At 50.4% G+C, this 20,031-nt stretch overlaps 1 protein-coding gene across 1 annotated transcript; it reads left to right on the top strand.

Annotated features, from left to right (window-relative positions):
• The first annotated feature begins 1,435 nt into the window (after nt 1–1,435).
• On the top strand, nt 1,436–18,353 carry LOC142930382 (uncharacterized). Its single transcript, XM_076072652.1, has 5 exons — nt 1,436–1,564; nt 6,925–7,752; nt 14,120–14,275; nt 14,942–15,091; nt 16,278–18,353. The coding sequence occupies exons 1-5, from the start codon at nt 1,519–1,521 to the stop codon at nt 16,280–16,282; spliced, it is 1,185 nt and encodes a 394-aa protein (XP_075928767.1). The 5' UTR covers nt 1,436–1,518; the 3' UTR covers nt 16,283–18,353.
• Nucleotides 18,354–20,031: the final 1,678 nt, after the last annotated feature.

Raw genomic sequence — 20,031 nt, 5'->3', positions numbered from 1 at the left:
TTGTCCAGACTCATTCAAACACTACTCTAAAAGCAAAACACTCAGAGCTGGTGGTGATACCAACTAACTTAGAAGTCCGTGTAAACCAAAATCTGAACACTGCACGCAATGATAAGCCAACAGCAAATCTCACACTCAACCCAACACTGCATCTAGAGCCGGTCACACACCTAACGTGCGTACACACGAACATCGCAGTCGGTTTTTTTTTACTTATTCAGTTCTGAGAATTCCCACACCGTCGTACACACCGACCAACTCATAATAAAGGTTTTTGGGTTAGATCGCGTTATTTATAAATGTGTCGTAACCCTCCACCACCCGACACGGCCAATCAGCAAAAAAAGTGTCACGTTGACAAAAGACAAATAATTCACTACTTTAGCCCACCGATGTGTTGAAGAGTGAATCCACAACATTTACAGTTTGAGTACGACGTTTCGCTGGTAATTACATCCAGCATCATCAGGCAATTCGCCAGAATGGTAAAGCCCTCGCAGCGAAACGTCGTACTCAAACTGTAAATGTTGTGGATTCACTCTTCAACACAACGGTGGGCTAAAGTAGTGAATTATTCGTCTTTTGTCAACGTGACACTTTTTTGCTGATTGGCCATGTCGGGTGGTGGAGGGTTACGACACATTTATAAATAACGCGATCTAACCCAAAAACCTTTATTATGAATAATATTGGTCGCGAAAGCCTCCCACGTGTTAAACACCGACCAACGTTTACACAAGCACTCTCTTGCGCTTGTTCGGCAGACTGGGTGGAAGAGTCTCGAACCCTCCGGTGACTCGAAGGGGATTAAAACCAAATGAAGGTGGTGGAGTGATTGCTTAGCGTGCGAATTCTATTCGGGTCATCTTCTTAGACACAAGCGTGGCCGCAAATTCCCCGCGCGTGTGCGTAAGGATAAAAAAACAACAACACGGTAGCAATAATAATGCGGTAAAGCTAAATAATGTATCTAGGAAAGCCTCACCGAGTCTCAAGACGTTTACTTCAATATTTGATCATTGCCATTGACGAGCGTGTGGCTTCATGTGGGAGACACCCGGAGGGAACCAGGAGGAACCCCGCGTTAACCACGGAGATGAGACGAGGTGGACACTCGGTCCTGCCGTCAACACCTGGCAAGCGCTCGCCGGACTCGGCCCCCCGATCCGACGAGATGGCAACGCACTCTGAGCCATTTGATCCCGAGCCCCCCCCCCCCACGCCAACTCCCCCCTAGAATCCAGATCCCCCCTCCCCACCAACTTTTCCATGCCTTTCCCAATTTACTTCCCATCCTGCGCTCACACCCCTCGATTCTCCTCCCACCCTGCCCCCCTCTCCTCTCCTCCCTGACCCCCCCCCCTATCCTCTCACTCTGCCCCCCTCTCCTCTCTCCTCCTCCTCCCACCCTGCCCCCCCTCTCCTCCCAACCTGCGCCCCCATCCCTCGGCTCTCCTCCTCCCACCCTGCTCCCCCTCTCCTCCTCCCCCCTCGCGCCTCTCCTCTCTGCGCGCAGTCATGTCTCCCGCACGCACGTGCGCCATGCTGGCGCTGCTCGCTGCAGGTGAGACCCAAGGTGTTCGTGTGTATACACGTGTGTGCGTGCGTGTGTACACGTGTGTGCGTGCGTGTGTACACGTGTGTGCGTGTGTGTACACGTGTGTGCGTGCGTGTGTGTGCGTGTGTGCGTGCGTGTGTACGCGTGTGTGCGTGCGTGTGTACACGTGTGTGCGTGCGTGTGTGTGCGTGTGTGCGTGCGTGTGTACGCGTGTGTGCGTGCATGTGTATACGTGTGTGCGTGTGTGTACACGTGTTTGCGTGCGCGTGTGTGCGTGTGTGCGTGCGTGTGTACGCGTGTGTGCGTGCGTGTGTACACGTGTGTGCGTGCGTGTGTGTTTGCATGTGCTCGCGAACAGCACTTGCCCCAACAGTCGGTTTAGGCCATATGGGTATCTTTGTCTTTTGTGCGTAAATGTACACGTGCACGTAAGGGTGTTTACACGCGTGTGCATGTACACGCGTGTGTAGGGATTACGAGTAACTGGTGGTGGTGATGATGGTGGAGATCGTATATGTGTGTGTGTGGCAAAAGTTCGAACTTCGGGCTGACCCTGCCCTCTGAGTGAAACCAGCCAACAATCTCCGGGTTTTATTATTTTTCAGTCCCGACGCTAACTATGTTTCCCCGGTGGCTATTCGGTAGGTTACAGATGAGGAAAGATTTGCAAAATGCTATGATGATTATGTTATTCATGAGGAATCCGTCACGCTACACCAGAGCCACCTACGATGAAATGTACCCGCAACATTTTAAAATCTCACGTAAAATACAAATTACTTTTATTTCGTAATGCATTTTTTTATCATCGACGGATTTGTATGTCAACTTAATATTTTTTTAAACTTAATATTTACTCAAAGTGTTTCACTATTCACATGCCAATGTACACTGTTCACAAAGAACACGTATTAAATGACCCCAATGCGTATATTGTCGAACGGTATCCAACTCTTATTGGCCATTGCACTCTCTGACCTCTCAATGTGCCGTGAAGAAGGGCCATTGCCCGAAACGTCGCCGACTCTATCTTGTTTTTTCCCCTCCTTCCTTAGCAAGCCGCAGTGTCATCGACGAACGTTATTTTGTTCTTCGTTCGCTACGACTGCGATCGTGAACCAATCTCACCGCACCTTAAGACGCAGCGCACCGTTCCCTCCGTATTGCAAAAGCAAACGTTGGGGGAGTGCGTCTTATAATCCGGTGTGCGTGCTCATTGACTTTCCGGGACGTCTGGTAGCTTTGACGAAAACGTTGCTCTCTTTCGATTTAAAGCTTTCGTGACTGCAAGGATTCATCTTCTTTGGTTCTTTCGGTAAAGTCACCACGTAGAATGAGAATAAAATAATGAAATAAAACGATAAAATTCTCACGACGTTTCGGCCGTGAGAATTTCATTTCACTCAAGCGCTGTCTTCCGGACAGTCCTGTTTCTTCACCTGAGGACGGCTACTTGTGTTGTGGCCGAAACGTCGTGGGAATTTTATTGTCTTATTTTATTATTTTATTCTCATTATACGTGGTGACTTTACCGAAAGAACCAAAGAAGACGTTGCTCTCTGTTAACGCACTCTCACGACCTCGTGCCGACTGCGACCCCCGGGGGTTCGGGTTTGACTCCCGGCTGCGGCCCAATGTCACTGACCGCAACTTTGCCCTGCGGTCTCTCCTCGTTTGACTTGAGCCTTAAATGAGGAGCGCAGCGCCTGAAGTTGTAGCCAAAGAAGAGGGAGAATCGTGGGGGCGCAGGTGGCCGTGCGTGCGATTTGTGCGTGGGTGTCGGCTGCTTTGCACGTATATTGTGTGGCTGATGTGCGTAACAAAACATTTTTTGTCCCTGGGTAGCAAGTGTTATTTTCCAATTGCTTACGCCTCAAAGGTACAGAAAATGGCTATTATTCCCCACAAACTTTGCTTTTGTGACCGGGACTGTGATATTTTGAAATTTACCTGTTTTGAATGAGAAAACTTGCGCATTTGTGTAATTTCTTCACGTAAAATCCTGGTCACATAAGAGCCATTTCTGTACTTTTGAGGCATAAGCAATTGGAAAATAACACTTACTACCCAGGAACAAAAATCGTGTTACATAGTGAATCACCTTTCAGTATCACCGCATTGTGGGTTGTGTGGCTGTCGCTGCATTGCTGAGCGGTTTTGTGGTAGTGCGGTCGGTTGTACTGTGTGGTGTGTGAACGGTGTGAGTGGTTGTATCGTGTAAATGTGCGGTTGTTGTGGTTATATTGTGGTGTGTGGTTGTCTCGTGTCTGGTTGTATCAAGGCCGTAGCCATGGAGTCAACATTGGGGGGGGGACCAAATCTTCCAGGGGGTCTGGGGGTCCCCCCCCAGAAAAAAATCTAAATTTGAAAACTAATTTCCTGCCTAAAATATTAAAAAATTCACTAACACTTAGGATTGACTTTTTATTTATTTTTTACAATAATGTCTACTAGTGTTATTGTATTTACATTGCTCTGATTTTTCTTTTTTTTACATAATCTTGTTTCATTGTATGTAATGGCAGAGATTAGGGATTAATAAAGTACAACCATAACCACCATCATAAAACAGAAATCTATTTTATAGCAATATATTGGGGGGGGGGACATTATAATTACGGCCTTGGGTTGTATTGTGTAGATCTGTGTGTGTTGTGGTGTGTGTGTGTGGTTGTATTGTGCGGTTGCATCTTGTAGATGTGTGGATTGCTTCGTTGTGTGTGGTTGCTGTGGTTATAGTGTGTCGTGTGTGGTTCTGTTGTGTGTGCGACTGAATCGTGTGGTTGCTTCTGGTGTGTGTGGTTGCATCTCGTAGATGTGTGATTGCTGTGGTGTGTGTGTGTGGTTGCATAGTGTGTTTGCTTCGGTGTGTGTGGTTGCATCGTGTAGATGTGCAGTTGTTGTGGTGTGTGTGTGTGGTTGCTGTGGTGAAGTCACCGCCACTTAGTGGCGAATGGCGGTTGTTGTTGTTGTGTGTGGTTGTATCTTGCAGATGCGTGGTTGTTCTGGTGTGTGTGTGTGGTTGCATCGTGTGGTTGCTGTGCTGAGTGCGTGGTTGTATCTTGTAGACGTGTACTTGTTGTGTGGTTGTATTGAGTGGCTGTCGTGGTGATGACTGACCCCTCCCTAACACCCCCCTAGGGATCTAAATATATAAGCGAGAAATGTGACCACGTGCTCGTGCGAGCTTGCCTAGCGCTCGTAGAGCCAGAGCCAACGCAGTCGGGACTCACTGCAGCACGCAAACTCCTTGTGGCCGGAGGCTCAGGGGACGCGATGCTCCCTTGGGTGGCCCAGACTCAAGGCACCGCGGAACAAACGAGAGTCAAACGCGAGCGAGGTTTTTCGTTTCCTCCGGCCTGCGCCAAATTTGCCTGTTGTGATGGGGCTTGCTCATCAATGACGGATTTGAATGACAAATGCGAACGGTGTCTCCATAGGGGGACACCGCTACAGCCCTCTCCATATATGGGGCTGTCAGAGGCGTATGGCAGCAGCGGACAGAGCCGAGCCGAACGCGGCCGGCCGCATTTTCGTTCGGGCCACCGGCTCTGAGAAGAGTTGGAAATGTGCCCAACACACCAACAGGTGTTAAAGGCAGCGGTGAACAACGATGACTCTCGACTGATGGGTTCTAATCACGATGAAGCCAGTCTACAGCTGTGTCTTTGTTTCGCTGGTTGGCCACATTTATCTCAAATGTTTTTGGGTTGGTGGTCTCAACAACTCAGATGGCCGCACGCGCAGTTCTTTTGGAGCTGGTGGTCGGTACAAGGCTGGGGACTTCTGCATCAGCAGTGCACATGTGTGCTGTTAAATCTACTCAGTGTAATTGACCAATAACACGAATGTCCCTCCTGATGAGGAGGGACAAATTATGGCCGGTATCACCATACATATATACTGATTACTCACGTGTATGATACCATATAATTTACTCGATGAAGTGAATGAGATGCTGAATCTTGCTTTACTAAGAGATACACATGGTGCTTATTCTGATGCCTGGGCGCCTGAGCTGCTGCTGACAGCGGTGATGTTGCCGGTGGCTGGCGAAGTTGGTAATGGTAACGATGAATCTACTTGACCAGCGGTGATGTTCCAGCGGTCAATGGATGGAATCAGAGAGTGCAATGGCCAATAAGAGTTGGATACCGTACGACAATATACGCATTGGGGTCATTTAATCTCCTTTCACCATCCCACATCGATAGGCCAGCATGGTGATGTACGGTCAAACAATCCCCATGACTCACTGGACACAGGGCGGGGACGCCTTCGGTAAGCAGTGGATTGGCAAAGTCAACCCCGCACAGGATGTGAACTCACAAACTTCAGATTGCGAGCCGCTCGCTCTACCGATGCTTTGTGTTATCCAGGTTTGAGTTTTTTTTTCCATGCTGCCTCTTGTCCCCTCCCCTATCACCCCGGATGAAGTCTAAACTAAACTATAAACTATTTTACATTTTGCCAGGTGAGGCCCACTGAGCTATGTCGCTCTTTTCAGAAGCGACGTGGTCACCAATGACAGCTCAACGGAGTGGTTTAGCAATCACGTGGAAATGTATTGCAGCCAAATACTCGAAACACATGTCGAATATGTGTGTGGAGGGGAAAACTGACGGACCCGGAGAAAAAAAACTGCACGTGACCACCGGGAGAGAGACACGCAAACTCCAAATATACAGCAGGCGTCAGGGTCAGGATCGAACCCACGACCTCCTGTGTAACCGGCGAGGTAGTTAACATCTCCTAGCCACCGTGATGATGATTATGAGAGAGAGAGAGACACCGCAAACTCTAAATGTACAGCACGCGTCAGGGTCAGGATCGAACCCACGACCTCCTGCATACCAGGCGAGGTAGTGAACATCTCCTAGCCACCGTGATGATGATGATGAGAGAGAGAGACACCGCAAACTCCAAATGTACAGCACGCGTCAGGGTCAGGATCGAACCCACGACCTCCTGTGTAACAGGCGAGGTAGTGAACATCTCCTAGCCAGCGTGGCGTGTTCGTTTTGAAGTTGCTTGCGTGTGCCGGACCGACGCCGCGTGCTCGTAGACCCGGGTCAGCTGAGCCAAGCTTCCACTGGTTGTGGCATTAATAGGTTCCACTTCGTTTACGGACACTCTGCTCCATGGGGTGTGTGCTTACAGAATTGGAATTTCTTTGAGATGTCATCGGTGGCGACGGCTGACTTTGAAGACGTGCCGACGGTGCGGACGGTGACGAATGCGATAACGACGCAGATGGTGGCGGAGCTCATGCAACTGCCGTGGGAGTGGTTGCTGGGGGTGATGATGATTGTGACGATGTGATGACAGTGACGATGTTTGCTATTATGTCTGTTGTGTTTCGTCAGTGGCGTTCGCCCAGACCGAGCCCGATGCAGCTGTGACCCATGCAGCAGCAGCAGCGGCGGAGACACAAGGGGCAGCAGCTGTCACAGAGTCAAGTGTACCAACAGCAGTATCTGCAGCAACAGCAGCTGCACCATTGGCCGCTGCACCGACAGTAGCCGAACCGACAGTAGCCGAACCGACAGTAGCTGCACCGACAGCAGCTGCACTCGCTCCGCCGGCCGTGGTGACACCACCAGCGCTGGGAGCGACGCTGGCCAACGCGGAGGCGGCGTCGCCATCGTCGGACAAACCCGACGCGGCCGGCACGGTGACGCCGCCCGCGGCCGGCACCGCCGCGTCGCCCGCGGCGCCTTCGCCAGGCACGCCGCTCGCGGCCTCCTCCTCGTCGGCCCATCCGTCGACCGCGGCGGCCGCTGCCGCGACGTTGCCGCCGACGTCGACCGCCCCGGCGTTCGCGTCGAGCGCGCCGGCGGCGACGCCGACGGCGGCGTCCGTGGCGGATTCGTCGTTCTCCGCGGACGTCGCGACGTCCGTCCGCGCGGGGTCGCCGTCGCCGGGGACGGGCGCGACGACGCCGCTCGACGCCGCCGACGGGACGGACGGGCCCCCCGAGGCGCCGTGGCCGGTGCTCGTGACGCAGGAGCCGCGCTCGGCGCGCGCGCGCGAGGGCGGCAACGCGAGCTTGGCGTGCGCGGCGCGGGGGCCGCTGGCGCTGCTGCGGGGGGCGCACGTCTCCTGGCACCGGCGCTCGCCGCGCGGGGAGCGTGTGGAGCACGAGGCCGGCCGCTCCGAGCTCTCGCAAGGTGACGCCGACGCCGACGGCGAAGGTGAGAGCGGCACGGGCGCCTGCGAGCGGTCCCTTTGATGCTGGGTTCGCGCCCGTGGTCCCCGAGAGCGACGGGCGAGAATTTTGGTGCTCGCGTCGCCGCGTCGAGGGCATCCGGGAGGAGCTGGAGCCGGGGGAGTGTTCAATCATCCTCGCGCAGGGCCTCACGGGACGCTGCCGCATCTGTTTCTCACAAAGGCCTCCGCGTCGTCTTTCGGACGATCGAAGCACGGTGCCCTCGTGCGCGTCATAGCGGCACTGGCTGGAGGCTCAGGCCGGCCTTCGTTCCATTTCTGGGGCCTGGCCTAGTCGCAACCCGCGAAGGTCTCGCCGATTTTCGAAAGAGCTTGATTTGTCACTCGTAGGTCGGGACCACACGCGCGGGGGCGGAGGCTGCGACGGTGGCCCGGGTCGTGCGCTCGGCGCGCTCGGCTCTCGTATGTCAAAGCCCTCCAAAATAAACCCCGAGTGGAGAGGTAACGCTCGCAAGCAGAGCATCAGGCATCCCAAATATACAGCTGCCATTCCTGTCTGTCTACCAAAAGAAACGGCCAGGGTGTGTGGCGCGACCCTCGGAGAGCCATCGCCACTCCCCTTGACCTTGCTGTGCGACAAACTCGTTGAGTGGTGCAGGTCAGATGCTGTTGAATTGTAAGCGGCTGTAATGTGTGTGTGTGTCTACGTTGCATATATACGTATACGTGTTTCTGTGTGAATAGGGCACAGCAGTAGAGGGGTTAGCGCACTGCGCTACGAACCTAGCAGCCCGAGTTCGATATCCCCGTTCACATCCGATAACAGTGGGAAATATTTGAACTGATTCTGGGCCTCTGATAGGTCGACTCAGGCTTATAATTAAGGGGTTATTTTTTTTACACATGTTGTTGTATGCAACATTCCCCTGCTCTCTAACCCATGTCACTGCACATAAACTACTCCTGTCTCAAACCCCCGTTAATTATCAACGAAGTTGATCTCCCCGCTAACTGCGTGGAACTCCGTTGCATCGACTTTGTTGATCGGTCCTCTGGCAAGGATGGTGGAAAGGGAGGCTCCTCAACAGCGTGACACCGCGACGGGAATACTGCGGCACGCATCTAACGCGAGACCTAAATTTAATGCAACCCTGGGTGAGAATGCAGTTATAAATGTGCATGTGAGCATGTGCGCATTATTGGGTGCCATGGGTGGAGTCATTCCGCCCCCCTTCTATTCCCCCACCCCAGGGCGTTTCGATGAATTGCCGCAAATCAGGCGAAGGTCAACCCGCGACACGGAGACGAAACAAAATCAGCGACGGTTATCGCACGCGGTTCAACGGGTGCACGGCGCAAGGTTAAGATTGGAATCGACCATTCTGTGCGTTGCACCACCGCCGTATCCGTGCGGGCAGGTTTCAGAGTGGTGGCTGCGCGTGGGGCCAGTAATCCTGCACCGCGGAGGCAACGGCGAGGGTTGGTGGAGCGCACGAGTGTTGTGAGACTCCCATTCCCGTGCGCATTGAGGCGCCAGACCCTGGCTCGCCAGGAGAAGGCAGTACAGAAGGTGGACTAATCGCCATCTGTGTCCATCCGTAACGGGGATCGAGTGTTGTCCCCTAGCGCACAGGGGTTTTTTTCCAGGTGCTCCGGTTTCCTCCCACTCGTATAAAAAAAACACTCATTAATTGGCTGAAAACATCGTAAAATAAAACAGATATTGTAAATTCTATAAGTGTAAGTTCCTCTGTGAATAGAAGACCAGTCTGGGCACTAATTATTAATTTTTATTATCACTGAGTCTCATGATCCTTTTCCAGATGTTTGCGGTGTGGGGCGATGATAGCTACGTGGATTCCAAGTGAGTTATCTGCGGTGTGTTGTTTTCATACTTTGGAAAGTTTTTTACCAAGACGCTGGCACACAATCACATCGGGGAACCTTTAACGTCCTCTGTGAATCAGACGGCGCTTACTATTATGGTTATCACACCGCAGTGTTCATCGGGGTGGCCACTGCATTCCAACCGTGAACCTCTCTGAAACTACCGCTATCACTTCCCCACATCTGCGTACGAACATTGAACTTCTTTGGCAACGTGCGTCGCCTAACGTGCTCATCGGAGGTGCGGGGGAAGGACAACGATCTAAACACAAAAAGTAGTTCTAAAGAAATTAGTTTTCCATCTGGATTTAAAAGTGCATACATAGCTCCAGTGGCTTCCTAATGTTGGAAGGAAGAGCGTTCCAGACGGCCGGAGAAGCCCATCTGAAAGCGCGCGATGCAGTGACCGTCACTGGTCGATGTTGAACTTCTTTCGCACCGTACGTAGTCAACCGTGCTAATCGGAAGTTTCTGATTATAAATATGATGAATGTAATATATCAATTATGATAAACGTGTGCGTGCTACTTCATACAAGTTATTGTCGAACAAGCCATGCACGTGAAAATGTGTACGAGTCGGTGGTAACGATTGCTCATTCGGGTCTGTCTGTGTGTGATTATAACTCTGGGTGTGGGTGCAGTGTGTGAATGTGCACAAGTCAGCGAGTGTGTATATATGTGTGTGTAACGCGAGAACGTGTGTCCGTGTGGTGTGAACGTGCGCCTATGGGTGAATGTGCGGAGGTGTGCAATTGCGTCAAGGGTACTTCGCGCTGCACGCCACAGTCCAGGAACCACCTCGGTTCGACTCCTAGCCACGCAATCAGTAATCGGTGTGTAAACAAGTGACAGTCGGTATATTGACATTGGCCTGAGCCCACTGCTAGGCCAACCCCAGTGACGATTATTTTAGCCGGTCCTGGACCTCCCATAGGTCGACTCAGCCTCAAATGAGTACTCGGTGCGGTGTGTAAACATCGCCACTAGGGTGACAAAGGCGGTCGGGCGTGGTGCTGGCCACCCACCCCTCCTGTGCCGTGCCGGCCTTCATAGGTGCTAGCTAATAGCACTTGCTCCTACAGTCTGTTACAGGCTATATGGGGGGTCTTTGTCTTTGTTTTCTGTGCGTGTGTATACGTGGGCTCATTAATAAATCGGGGTCTGTATGTATTTGGCTATGTGCAGGGTATGTGTGTGTGTGTGCATGGGAATGCGTGTGAGTGTGTGTGCATGGGATTGGGTGTGTGTGTGTGCTTGGGAGTCTGTGTGTCCGGCAAAAACAACCCCACTACTTCCTCGTGGTGCCGGATGGCAACGCTGTGGTGGGCAATTTAGATTGGTCATTCCCCTCATGGCGTTTGTAACCACCACAGCGGCCAAATGGGGGCTCTGGACAGGTGCGAGGGGCTGGTAACCCCTCCACCTTCAATTAACTACCACCAAACTACGAGGCAAAACATTTATTAAGCTTGTGCCGGAGGCCCCGGGGGGACAGGCGTCTATGACGTCTCCTGGCCAAACCCTATTTGGCGGAGCCTGGAAATTGAATCTTTACCCTTGAAGCTCCTCCAGAAACAACAAAAACCCACTACGGATGGCCACTTGGAATGTTCGAACACTCACTGCGGAGGAGAGGCTGCCACTCCTCTGTCGGGAGCTGGACCGGTACCGCCTGGATCTCTGTGGTATTCAGGAGGTCTGGTGGACCGGCTCTGGCTCCTGCCAATACGAGGGGTGGACAGTTCTCTACTCAGGGCAGGAGACTACCAAACAACAGGGAGTGGCTCTTCTTCTGAACAAATAAATGAAGGGGGCGTGGGAGTGTGGCGGTGAGGTGTGGGAAGCAGTTGGACCCATGGGCCAAGCCCGGAGCCTTCTAGGGGATCCAGAAGGGTGCGTGGTCGAGGGCGGAGCCTGGCCACGCTGGGGAGAATAAAAGGCGAGCTCCGACTCGCAGTCGGGGCTGCTGCCATCGGGAATGGAACTCGTCGTGCTGCTGTCGTCGTGGTCTTCGCCTCTTGAAGCTGTGGGTCTGGAAGCATGTTGGCTGTGCCGACCCGGTTTGGAGTTATCCTCTATGGCTGTGAGAGCCGGAATAAATCAGAGGGATAACGCCTCCTACTAGTGTCTCTGAATTAGTACACTACACATGCATGAGAGTGTGTGTGTGCGTAGGAGTATGTGTATGTGTGTGTCCAAATGCATGGGAGTGTGCGTGTGTGTGCGTAGGAGTGTGTGTATGTGTGTGTCCAAATGCATGGGAGTGTGTGCCGTGCACAGCTGTTTTATATTGAGTCGGTCATATTTTTGGGCTTAGGAGTAAACAGTCATGTAATGATACACGGCCAGAGTGGGCGTAGCAGGCGGCATACTTTTTAGAGTTCTTTTTTAAGTCGGGGCGTGAGTGGTAATGAAACATTATATGGTACACACAGTATGAGGGGCTATACGTAATAGGACATTCATTACGCACATTGATAAGCAGCGATTTTGACAAACCCAACCTACAAAAGTGCAATTATACGTGAGAGAGTTCACCTTTGGAAGACATTCATTTTTATCTGCAATGTTATGGAGAAAAATAAGTCCGTCATTGGCATGTATTTCATCAGTTGAGGGCCGAAAATGAAATTGTCTTTCTGTAGGGGAGGCCGGGTTGTTTGCCAAGATCCTGGCGTTCGAATCTGGGCGGCCAACAGCGACACACCTGGGTTCTCAAACGGAGCGAGTGTTACAGTCTCAGTCGCTCAATTACTGCTCGCAACAACGAAAAACGTGCTACCTTTAAAATGTGCACAGAACTTGGCTGAATTCCAACTCTGAGAATTATAAATGAGTATGACTGTTATGTGACAAACATTTCTCTCGTAGCAGTGTGTATGCGAAGCCAATGGTCCATCAGCCTGTTGTCTTTCCAGACCAATATGATCAGTTATTGTTTAAGCAAGCAAAACTCTGGCCCGGTTTTGACCTGCGGCTCATCAGCAGAACAGAGCTCTGTTTGTTGATACAGGGACTCCTCTACTTACAAACGAGCTAGGTTCCAGAGGTTTGTTCGTAAGTCGATTTGTTCGTAAGTCCAACTTTACTTCTGTCGATTCCAAACACGTTGTACGGCATGTGCACTAAAACATGAGGAATGGCTTCAAAAGTTGTCAACTATCCCGTAGATGTAGATGTCACTGGTTCTTCACGTTCTACAGATGTAGATGCCACCACCGCCATCTATTGCGCGGCGGTTGAACTTACGACTCTCGGTCCGAACAGGCAACTGGACATGGGGACAGGTTTGTTTGTGTCTCTGAAAGTTCGTAAGTCGAATGTTCGTAAGTAGAGGAGTCCCTGTACTTTATACTATTACCGGTAATGCTCCACATAATTACCCATGATGAATTTCTGTTGATTATATCTTTTTAGGAAATTGTAAGGCAGCGACAGCAGTGTGTGCTGCAAGGGAAGCTGATTGAGGTGGTCGTGTTTGCTGGTAATTATGGTGGTGATGGTGAAAAGAGCATCTGTCATGTGTTACAGCTGATGGCGCAACCTCATGGCAAGTGAAGGCATGACAAGTGGAAGCATTTAAAACAAACACTCAATGTAACGGGTGTTGGCCCAAACATCCCAATGCCCAAAGATTACACTGCCAATTACTGAGTTGGGATTACACAGCAGCCACATCGGCCCAGACTGTGAACATGTGGCAGGACCCTCCAAAAAAATAATATTGAGACTCAGTGAGGCTTTTCTGGATAAACAAGCGTAACAGTAAAAAAATGTTGCTCGATGTGGTAGTGATGGTGCAACTAAGCTGACGGTGATGACATTGTAAGTGGAGCTAATGATGGTGCTGGTAAGCATGCGGGTGATGGTCAAAGTCCTGGTCATGTTGATGCAATAGTGATGATGACGACGATGTTTGTGGTGGAGCTGATGGTCGTGGTGATATTGCTGCTAAAGCTGATGTTCGTGATGTTCGCTGGCTGTCATAATGGTGGTGATGATAATTATCATAATGTTGATGTCTGGTCATGTTAATGCTGGGAGTGAAGTTGCTAGTTAAGCCGACGGTGGTGGTAACGATGACATTGAGTAGAGTAAATGGTTTTGGTGATGCTACCAAGGGTGCCGCTGCAGGCCTTGGTGGTGTCGATGGTTCGTGTATCGTGTACAATTGTGAGGGTCCATGCCCTCTCATGAATTTCGGCGGTTTCCTTCCCTTCCGCAAGCCCCCCCGCATTCAGGGGCAGCTCCTGGGGGTGCCTGGAACACACTCAAGTTAAGGAGATCTTCACGGTCAATGCAGTTGTTGCCCACGCGACACCTCGCCATCACTTCCTTCATTCTGCCAGATCCCACAGCAGTTGTACACCACCCAACCTCAACCGGCAATATCAAGTGCTGCCCCCCCCGCCCCCCCCGATTACCGTGTCGTGCCGGTGTCGACGTGGATGACGATTGGAGTCGTTGCTCTGTGGCGCGGCCGCTGCTGCCGCCTCCCGCGCAGATGAAGACGAGGTGGAGCTGTGGGCGCAGTTGCTGCTGCTGCAGGTGCTGGAGTCGCGCGACGAGGGCGCCTTCTACTGCGTCGTCACGTCGTCCTCGGGGGGCGCGACGTCTCACGGCGAGGGCAGCACCCTGCTCGTCAGCGCCCCCAACTCCGGTGATGAGAGCCGAGATGCGTCCTTCTTTTTTTACTTCACCAACCGTCATTTTTTGACAGTTTTTACCTAAATAAAGAGGTGGTCAGGTGAACTGGTGAGATGTTGTCTCCCTCGCCTGGTATGCAGGAAGTCGTGGGTTCGATGCCGACCCTGACGCCTCTATATTTGGAGTTTGCGTGTTCTCCCTGTGGTTACGTGGATTATTCTCTGGGTCCTCTGGATTTTCCTTCCACATTTAGAAACAATCGTTCAGAGTATTTGGCTGATGTAAATTTCCACGTGATAAGCCACTTCGTTGAGCTATCATTTGTGGCCAGGTCGCTTCTGAAAAATAGCTATATAGCTCAGTGGACCTTACCTGGTAAAATAAAAGTTATTTTTTTATCCGACACTGCCTCAGATCCTGCATTTCTGATACAACAATTTTTCAGAAGAGAAGTAAGCTCCCGATGTCACACTTGAAGACATGAACGATGCCCTGAGCATTTGGTGGAATTTCCACATTCCTATGGTGGTGTTTGGTCTCTCCATAAGATGAGCACTTGTTGACTTTTCACAAAGCGGCGGTCAACTTATCGGACTGATGGGCGATGACTGGGATCAGAGTTTGCGGCATTGTGCTTGGTTTTCGAGCGTGCATCGTGCGTGCGGTGTGCGGCGTGCAGGCTGGCGGGGGCTAGGGGACGGAGTGCTGGGGGCCTTGGGGGCGGCCTGCGCCGGCCTCGGTGTGCTGATGGGTTTGCTGGTCGCCCTCGTGCCCGGCGTGCGAGACAAACTCGCGTGTGGCAAGAGCTCGTCCATGTCCATCGACCACGGTGAGGTTTCCGAACGGCCGCAGTGGAGGCGGTGGCCTTCACCGCGCGTGAAACACCACCACACGACGACAAGGACAAAACAATCACGTGGTGTGTATGACGTGGGGAATAATGATGATGATGATGATAATAATAATGATGAACCATCAACTCGCTCTTCGCCAGCCCACACACACGAGTTTGATGAAGCATGGTCAAACTACTCCGCGGCGTGACAGGAATTCACCCAACAGTGGATTGAGACAAGGCTGTACACCTTTTATGGTATTTACAGAGTCTTACATACATGCTATGTTATATTTTTGTACTGAGATTGTTCACCAAATAGAATAATGACGCCATTTATATAACAGTACTTTCACAAGGCCTCAATGATTGTGAAAAAGGTTCCATAGTGTAGCTGCTCGACCCGAGCTATAAATGCCCTGATAGTGGCGTCGTCTTTGTGCTGTTCGCCTTTTGGTGTCCTCTGGTCTAACACTTTGAGACTAGGTTCAAAATAAAGCTGTCTCTGGCGTGGACCAATCAGTTTCAAAGACAATGCATATATTATAATAGTAATAATAGGGTTTTTCCCCGTTTTTTCTGGCAACAAAACTGAAACCTTCTTAAAAGGGTTCATGTCTGCATTAACCACAATACCTGCAATCAAAATGCAAAAAATGCAGAAATGAACCCTTGTAAAAAGGTTTCAGTTTTGTTGCCAGAAAAAAGGGGAAAAACCCTATTATTACATTTTGGTACGGGCAAAGGAGGTCTAATAACGCATATATTATCAGAGCATGTTTTTTGAATGCATGTTCACCGCAAGTATGTGTGGTTAATGCACACATGATTCCTTGAATAAGGATTCTGTTTGGCGTTATAACATCTTGACACAACTGTATTATTGGCAGAAAGGGTAAAACCTATTGTTATATTAAAAACAGTTCAGCATTGAATTCTTGAACTCACCAAACGTTGTGCGGAAATTATGCCAGATGTTTACGCGAGTTGCGGGTTCATTTTAAGATCCGAATTATTTCGCGACAGATATTTTTTCTAGTTTGGCGCACATGTAACTTAAAATGTATCCAGTGCATTTTTTCCAACAGATTCGATTACCGTATACGCAGTGATGTGAAGATGTTCAAACCTATGAATTATTTATTCCTTTCCTCTGCTCTCATTCTTCTTTTACCCCCAGTTTGAGGAGCATTCGGCTGTGTTTGGAGTGGAACCTAAGCAACCAACGTGATCGTCCTCATTTTCACACGTACACCAAACTTGACAACCCCACCGATGTAAATGGCAGGGCTGCTAGTTTTAAACCCTTTTACCGTGCAGATTTTCTCAAAGCAAAAATTGCATAAAAATTATATATACCACAAAATACTATCTTAGTATGATCAGCATTGAAAATCGATATATGGTAACATTTTTTAAAACTGGGCACAGCCTACCACATAAATCTGTATGTTTGGCAGTTTCCACACGTGCACTCATACACACAATTGCATGCTTTGACACTCCTGCATGTACCAAGAGAGCACATCTTTCATTCACCCATTCACCCCGTATTTATAGGCATAACCGTGCGTGTCCCAGGCTTCGTACTCAGCCAGGACACCTGAAGTAATGAAGGTTCACTGACCTGAAGCTATAGAACAAACACCGGTAGCCTGAGTGTGCCATAATGCACCAAGTGTCCCATAATCTGAGAAAACTATGCCCCTCCGCACCACAACCACGTGCTGTGGTGCCTCTGCCTCCTAGTATTGCTGGAGGGGCCCACTGCCAACTGCTGCCCAGTAGCATTGTTTATGAACCTCCTTCGGAAGGCCCAGCCTCGACAACGTCGGTACCAGCCATCAGCAAGTATCAAACGATAAGGCTGTTGTAAATGTAAAAAAGTCCGAATACCAAGTGAACCAGAAGTAGGCATCTTACAGAGGACCAGTAGTCGTATGGGTGAAATTCCCAAGCCTTTGCCCCAGGAACATGAGTTTGAGTATGTTGATTAGTAGGCACATAGCAATTCACACCCCGTGCAGATCAATTATATTTTTTTATGAGTCAAGGTAATGATGCAAGTTCCATTTGTACTAATTTGTACTCTCTGTCTTGCACATTTGTCTCGTTCGTTCCATTTGATCTGTTCGGGTAATTGAAGCAATTGGCGGGACCCCGGGGTCCCATCACTGCCCCGGGGTGGGAAAACCCGCGTAGCGACACGAGTCTTGTTGCCTTACCGACAACAAAACTAGCGTCAATCGATTGGCCTCGTCGAGAGCTACTCGGCGCACCAAGTTTTGTAAAAAGTTGAAAAATTGCATAAACACGTTAAATTTACTGCCTGGGGGCGGGCTCGTTTTGCCAAAGAAGCTGAGGATCGACGGCTGACCGGAGGGCGTCGTCGCCGCGCGCAACTGCGGCGGACGCCCCCCGGGGCTCGCGTTTGGCCGGTGGGGTGGCGCCCATCGTGTCGATCGCCGCCTGCTGGTGGCGCTTGTTGGCGCGAGTCTGGGCGGGCGGCGCTTTGCTGTCGGGATCACGAGTGGGCTGACTGAAAAATAATAATTGACCTGATTTTTGCGGAACCCCGGGGTCCCGTCAAATTATTCAATTGTATCTCATTTGCATACATCAAAAGAGTTATACGTATCCGGTGCATATATCGTCAATGAATCAATCAGCTGTCGCTAATGAATCGTCACATGCCTACTGATCAGCCACCGAGTATAAATAGACCTGGCACTTTGTGCCGTTTGGATGCACTACTGTGTGATAATTTCGAGCTCTTATGCTGCACAAACCTGAAGCGACATCCTACTTTTTCGAATTGTACTACCCTAAAGTTAAGCAAATGTGTTAACCTGACCCTGGAGGACGTAAAATGAATTGGCAATCTTGCCCTTTTTAATGGACATTGGGATGGTGATGCAGGAAACGTTGTAAATGCTATTAGAAAGGACTGTAGCTTGCAGCCATTTCTGCTGGTACGGGCAGCTGAAGCGATGTTGCATCTCCTTAGCATAACCCAGGGGGTGTTTACTAGCACACAAGCACACTTTCGCGTCGCATTTTTTCATTTACATACACATATGCAACCTGCGATCAGTACGGTTGGCTACGTACGGTGCGAAAGAAGTTCAACATGCATACACAATTGTGCAATAATCGCACGCCTAATTACTGGATTTCCCAACAAACATTTCTGCAAACCTGTCATTTGTCACCAGGTAAGCTGACGTTTCAATTTTAATAAAAACACCTGGTGGAACTTGTAGTGTGTATCTTGTATGTGGTAGAGTAGGGGGCACAGCTGGTGCATTTGTCAGTCATCTTAGTCAACCCATGGCACCTGCTGGGTATGTCCCGTGACCTCCTGTCAGTGAGCCTTTGACACTTCGTGTGGCCTCAAAAGTGCACCTAGCCTGGCACAGGCGCCGTGGAAACGTCACCGTCACTTAGCGGTGAATGGCGGCAATTGATGCAGGCTGAATGTGTATCACCAGGTGGGGTGTGCTGGGTAGCTTTGTAGTTGCATTCTCCTCGTTCTCCCTTAAGGCTTGCAGTCCTCACTGGATTTTTTTAAACCTCTTCACTGAAAGTCTGGAGCAGATTTTTTCTTCAGAGAAAAACGTAATCTTACATTTATAATGGCATCGTTACAACAAAAGTCGAGAAGGGACTTTCACAACACTTGTGTGATCTGCCAACCCTCGCCTTCCAGTGTTGGATTACAGGCGTGCACGACCACCACCAAAAAAACCAACGCATGAACATTCACAAAACCCTGCTGATGGTTTCTAAGTTTAAGACGTCGGCTTTTGCGACCAATATCATCCATAATACAGGGTTTTTTGGGGGGGTTAGAGCACGTAAATATATAAATGAAGAGGACTTCACAAATCTGACTCTCGCCTGATGAAGCTAGTTGTAGTAACTGGCGAAACGTCGTACTCAGCTTGTAAATGTTGTGGCTTTGCCCTCCAACACACCGGTGGGTGCTGTACTAGTGACGAATTGGCATGTTCCGTTTACGTTGACAAACCTTACTAATTGGCTGTGTCGGGTGGTGGCGGGTTTAACGACACATTTATATATATGTTGCGTCGTATAACCACACGGAGGCGGAACTTCTTGGAAGGGCTTTCGCTGTTTATCAACACTGTTCAAAAAACACTCAGGCTCACACCAGGGGTGGTAGCTGTTCTCTATACTCGGTCCTTCCCATGGACCCCCGAGCTCTACTCGTCCTAACCTTGGCTATCTCTTCGGCTCTCCCACTCGTTGACCCCGGACGGGGGTTCATCCAACACCGCCCGACTGAGGAGAGAAGAACCCCACTCAGTCTCAGCCAATTCTCACAGACTTCTTCGAGCCCTACTCTCGGCTATCTCTTCGGCTCTCCCATTCGTTGACCCCGGACGGGGGTTCAGCCAACACCGTCCGGGGTCACGAGCGGGAGAGACCTCCGGCAGCCGATCCACACTCCGGGCTCCCACAACGACCACGCCTTCGTCACGGGGTCTCCCTTAAGTACCCCTTGGGCGGCTCCTCCCCTTCACTCGGACCCGCCCCTGTTCCCGAAGGTATCCCCTTACAGCACCCATGACATGATGTCATCACACTACTCCTCTACATATGTACGCGATCTAACCCCAAAAAAAAACCTGTATTATGGTCTCTGATAAAAACATTGTCCCGAATAACCAATGACACGGCCCCATTTGTCGTAGAGGTTCGATTGCAGTGGCCAGCCCAGATTAGTACTGCGGGCATCACAACCTTAACACTACGATTAGTACTGCGGGCATCACGACCTTAACACTGTAATTAGTACTGCGGGCATAACAACCTTAACACTACAATTAGTACTGCGGACATCACGACCTTAACACTACGATTAGTACTGCGGGCATCACAACCTTAACACTACAATTAGTACTGCGGGC

The sequence above is a fragment of the Petromyzon marinus genome, chromosome 3 (assembly GCF_048934315.1).
Source record: "Petromyzon marinus isolate PM22_M1 ecotype Great Lakes invasive population chromosome 3, UKy_Petmar_22M1.pri1.0, whole genome shotgun sequence".
NCBI classification, from domain to species: Eukaryota; Metazoa; Chordata; class Hyperoartia; order Petromyzontiformes; family Petromyzontidae; genus Petromyzon; species Petromyzon marinus.
Note: the sequence above shows the minus strand (reverse complement) of the source record. Positions and strands in the feature narration are given on the sequence as shown.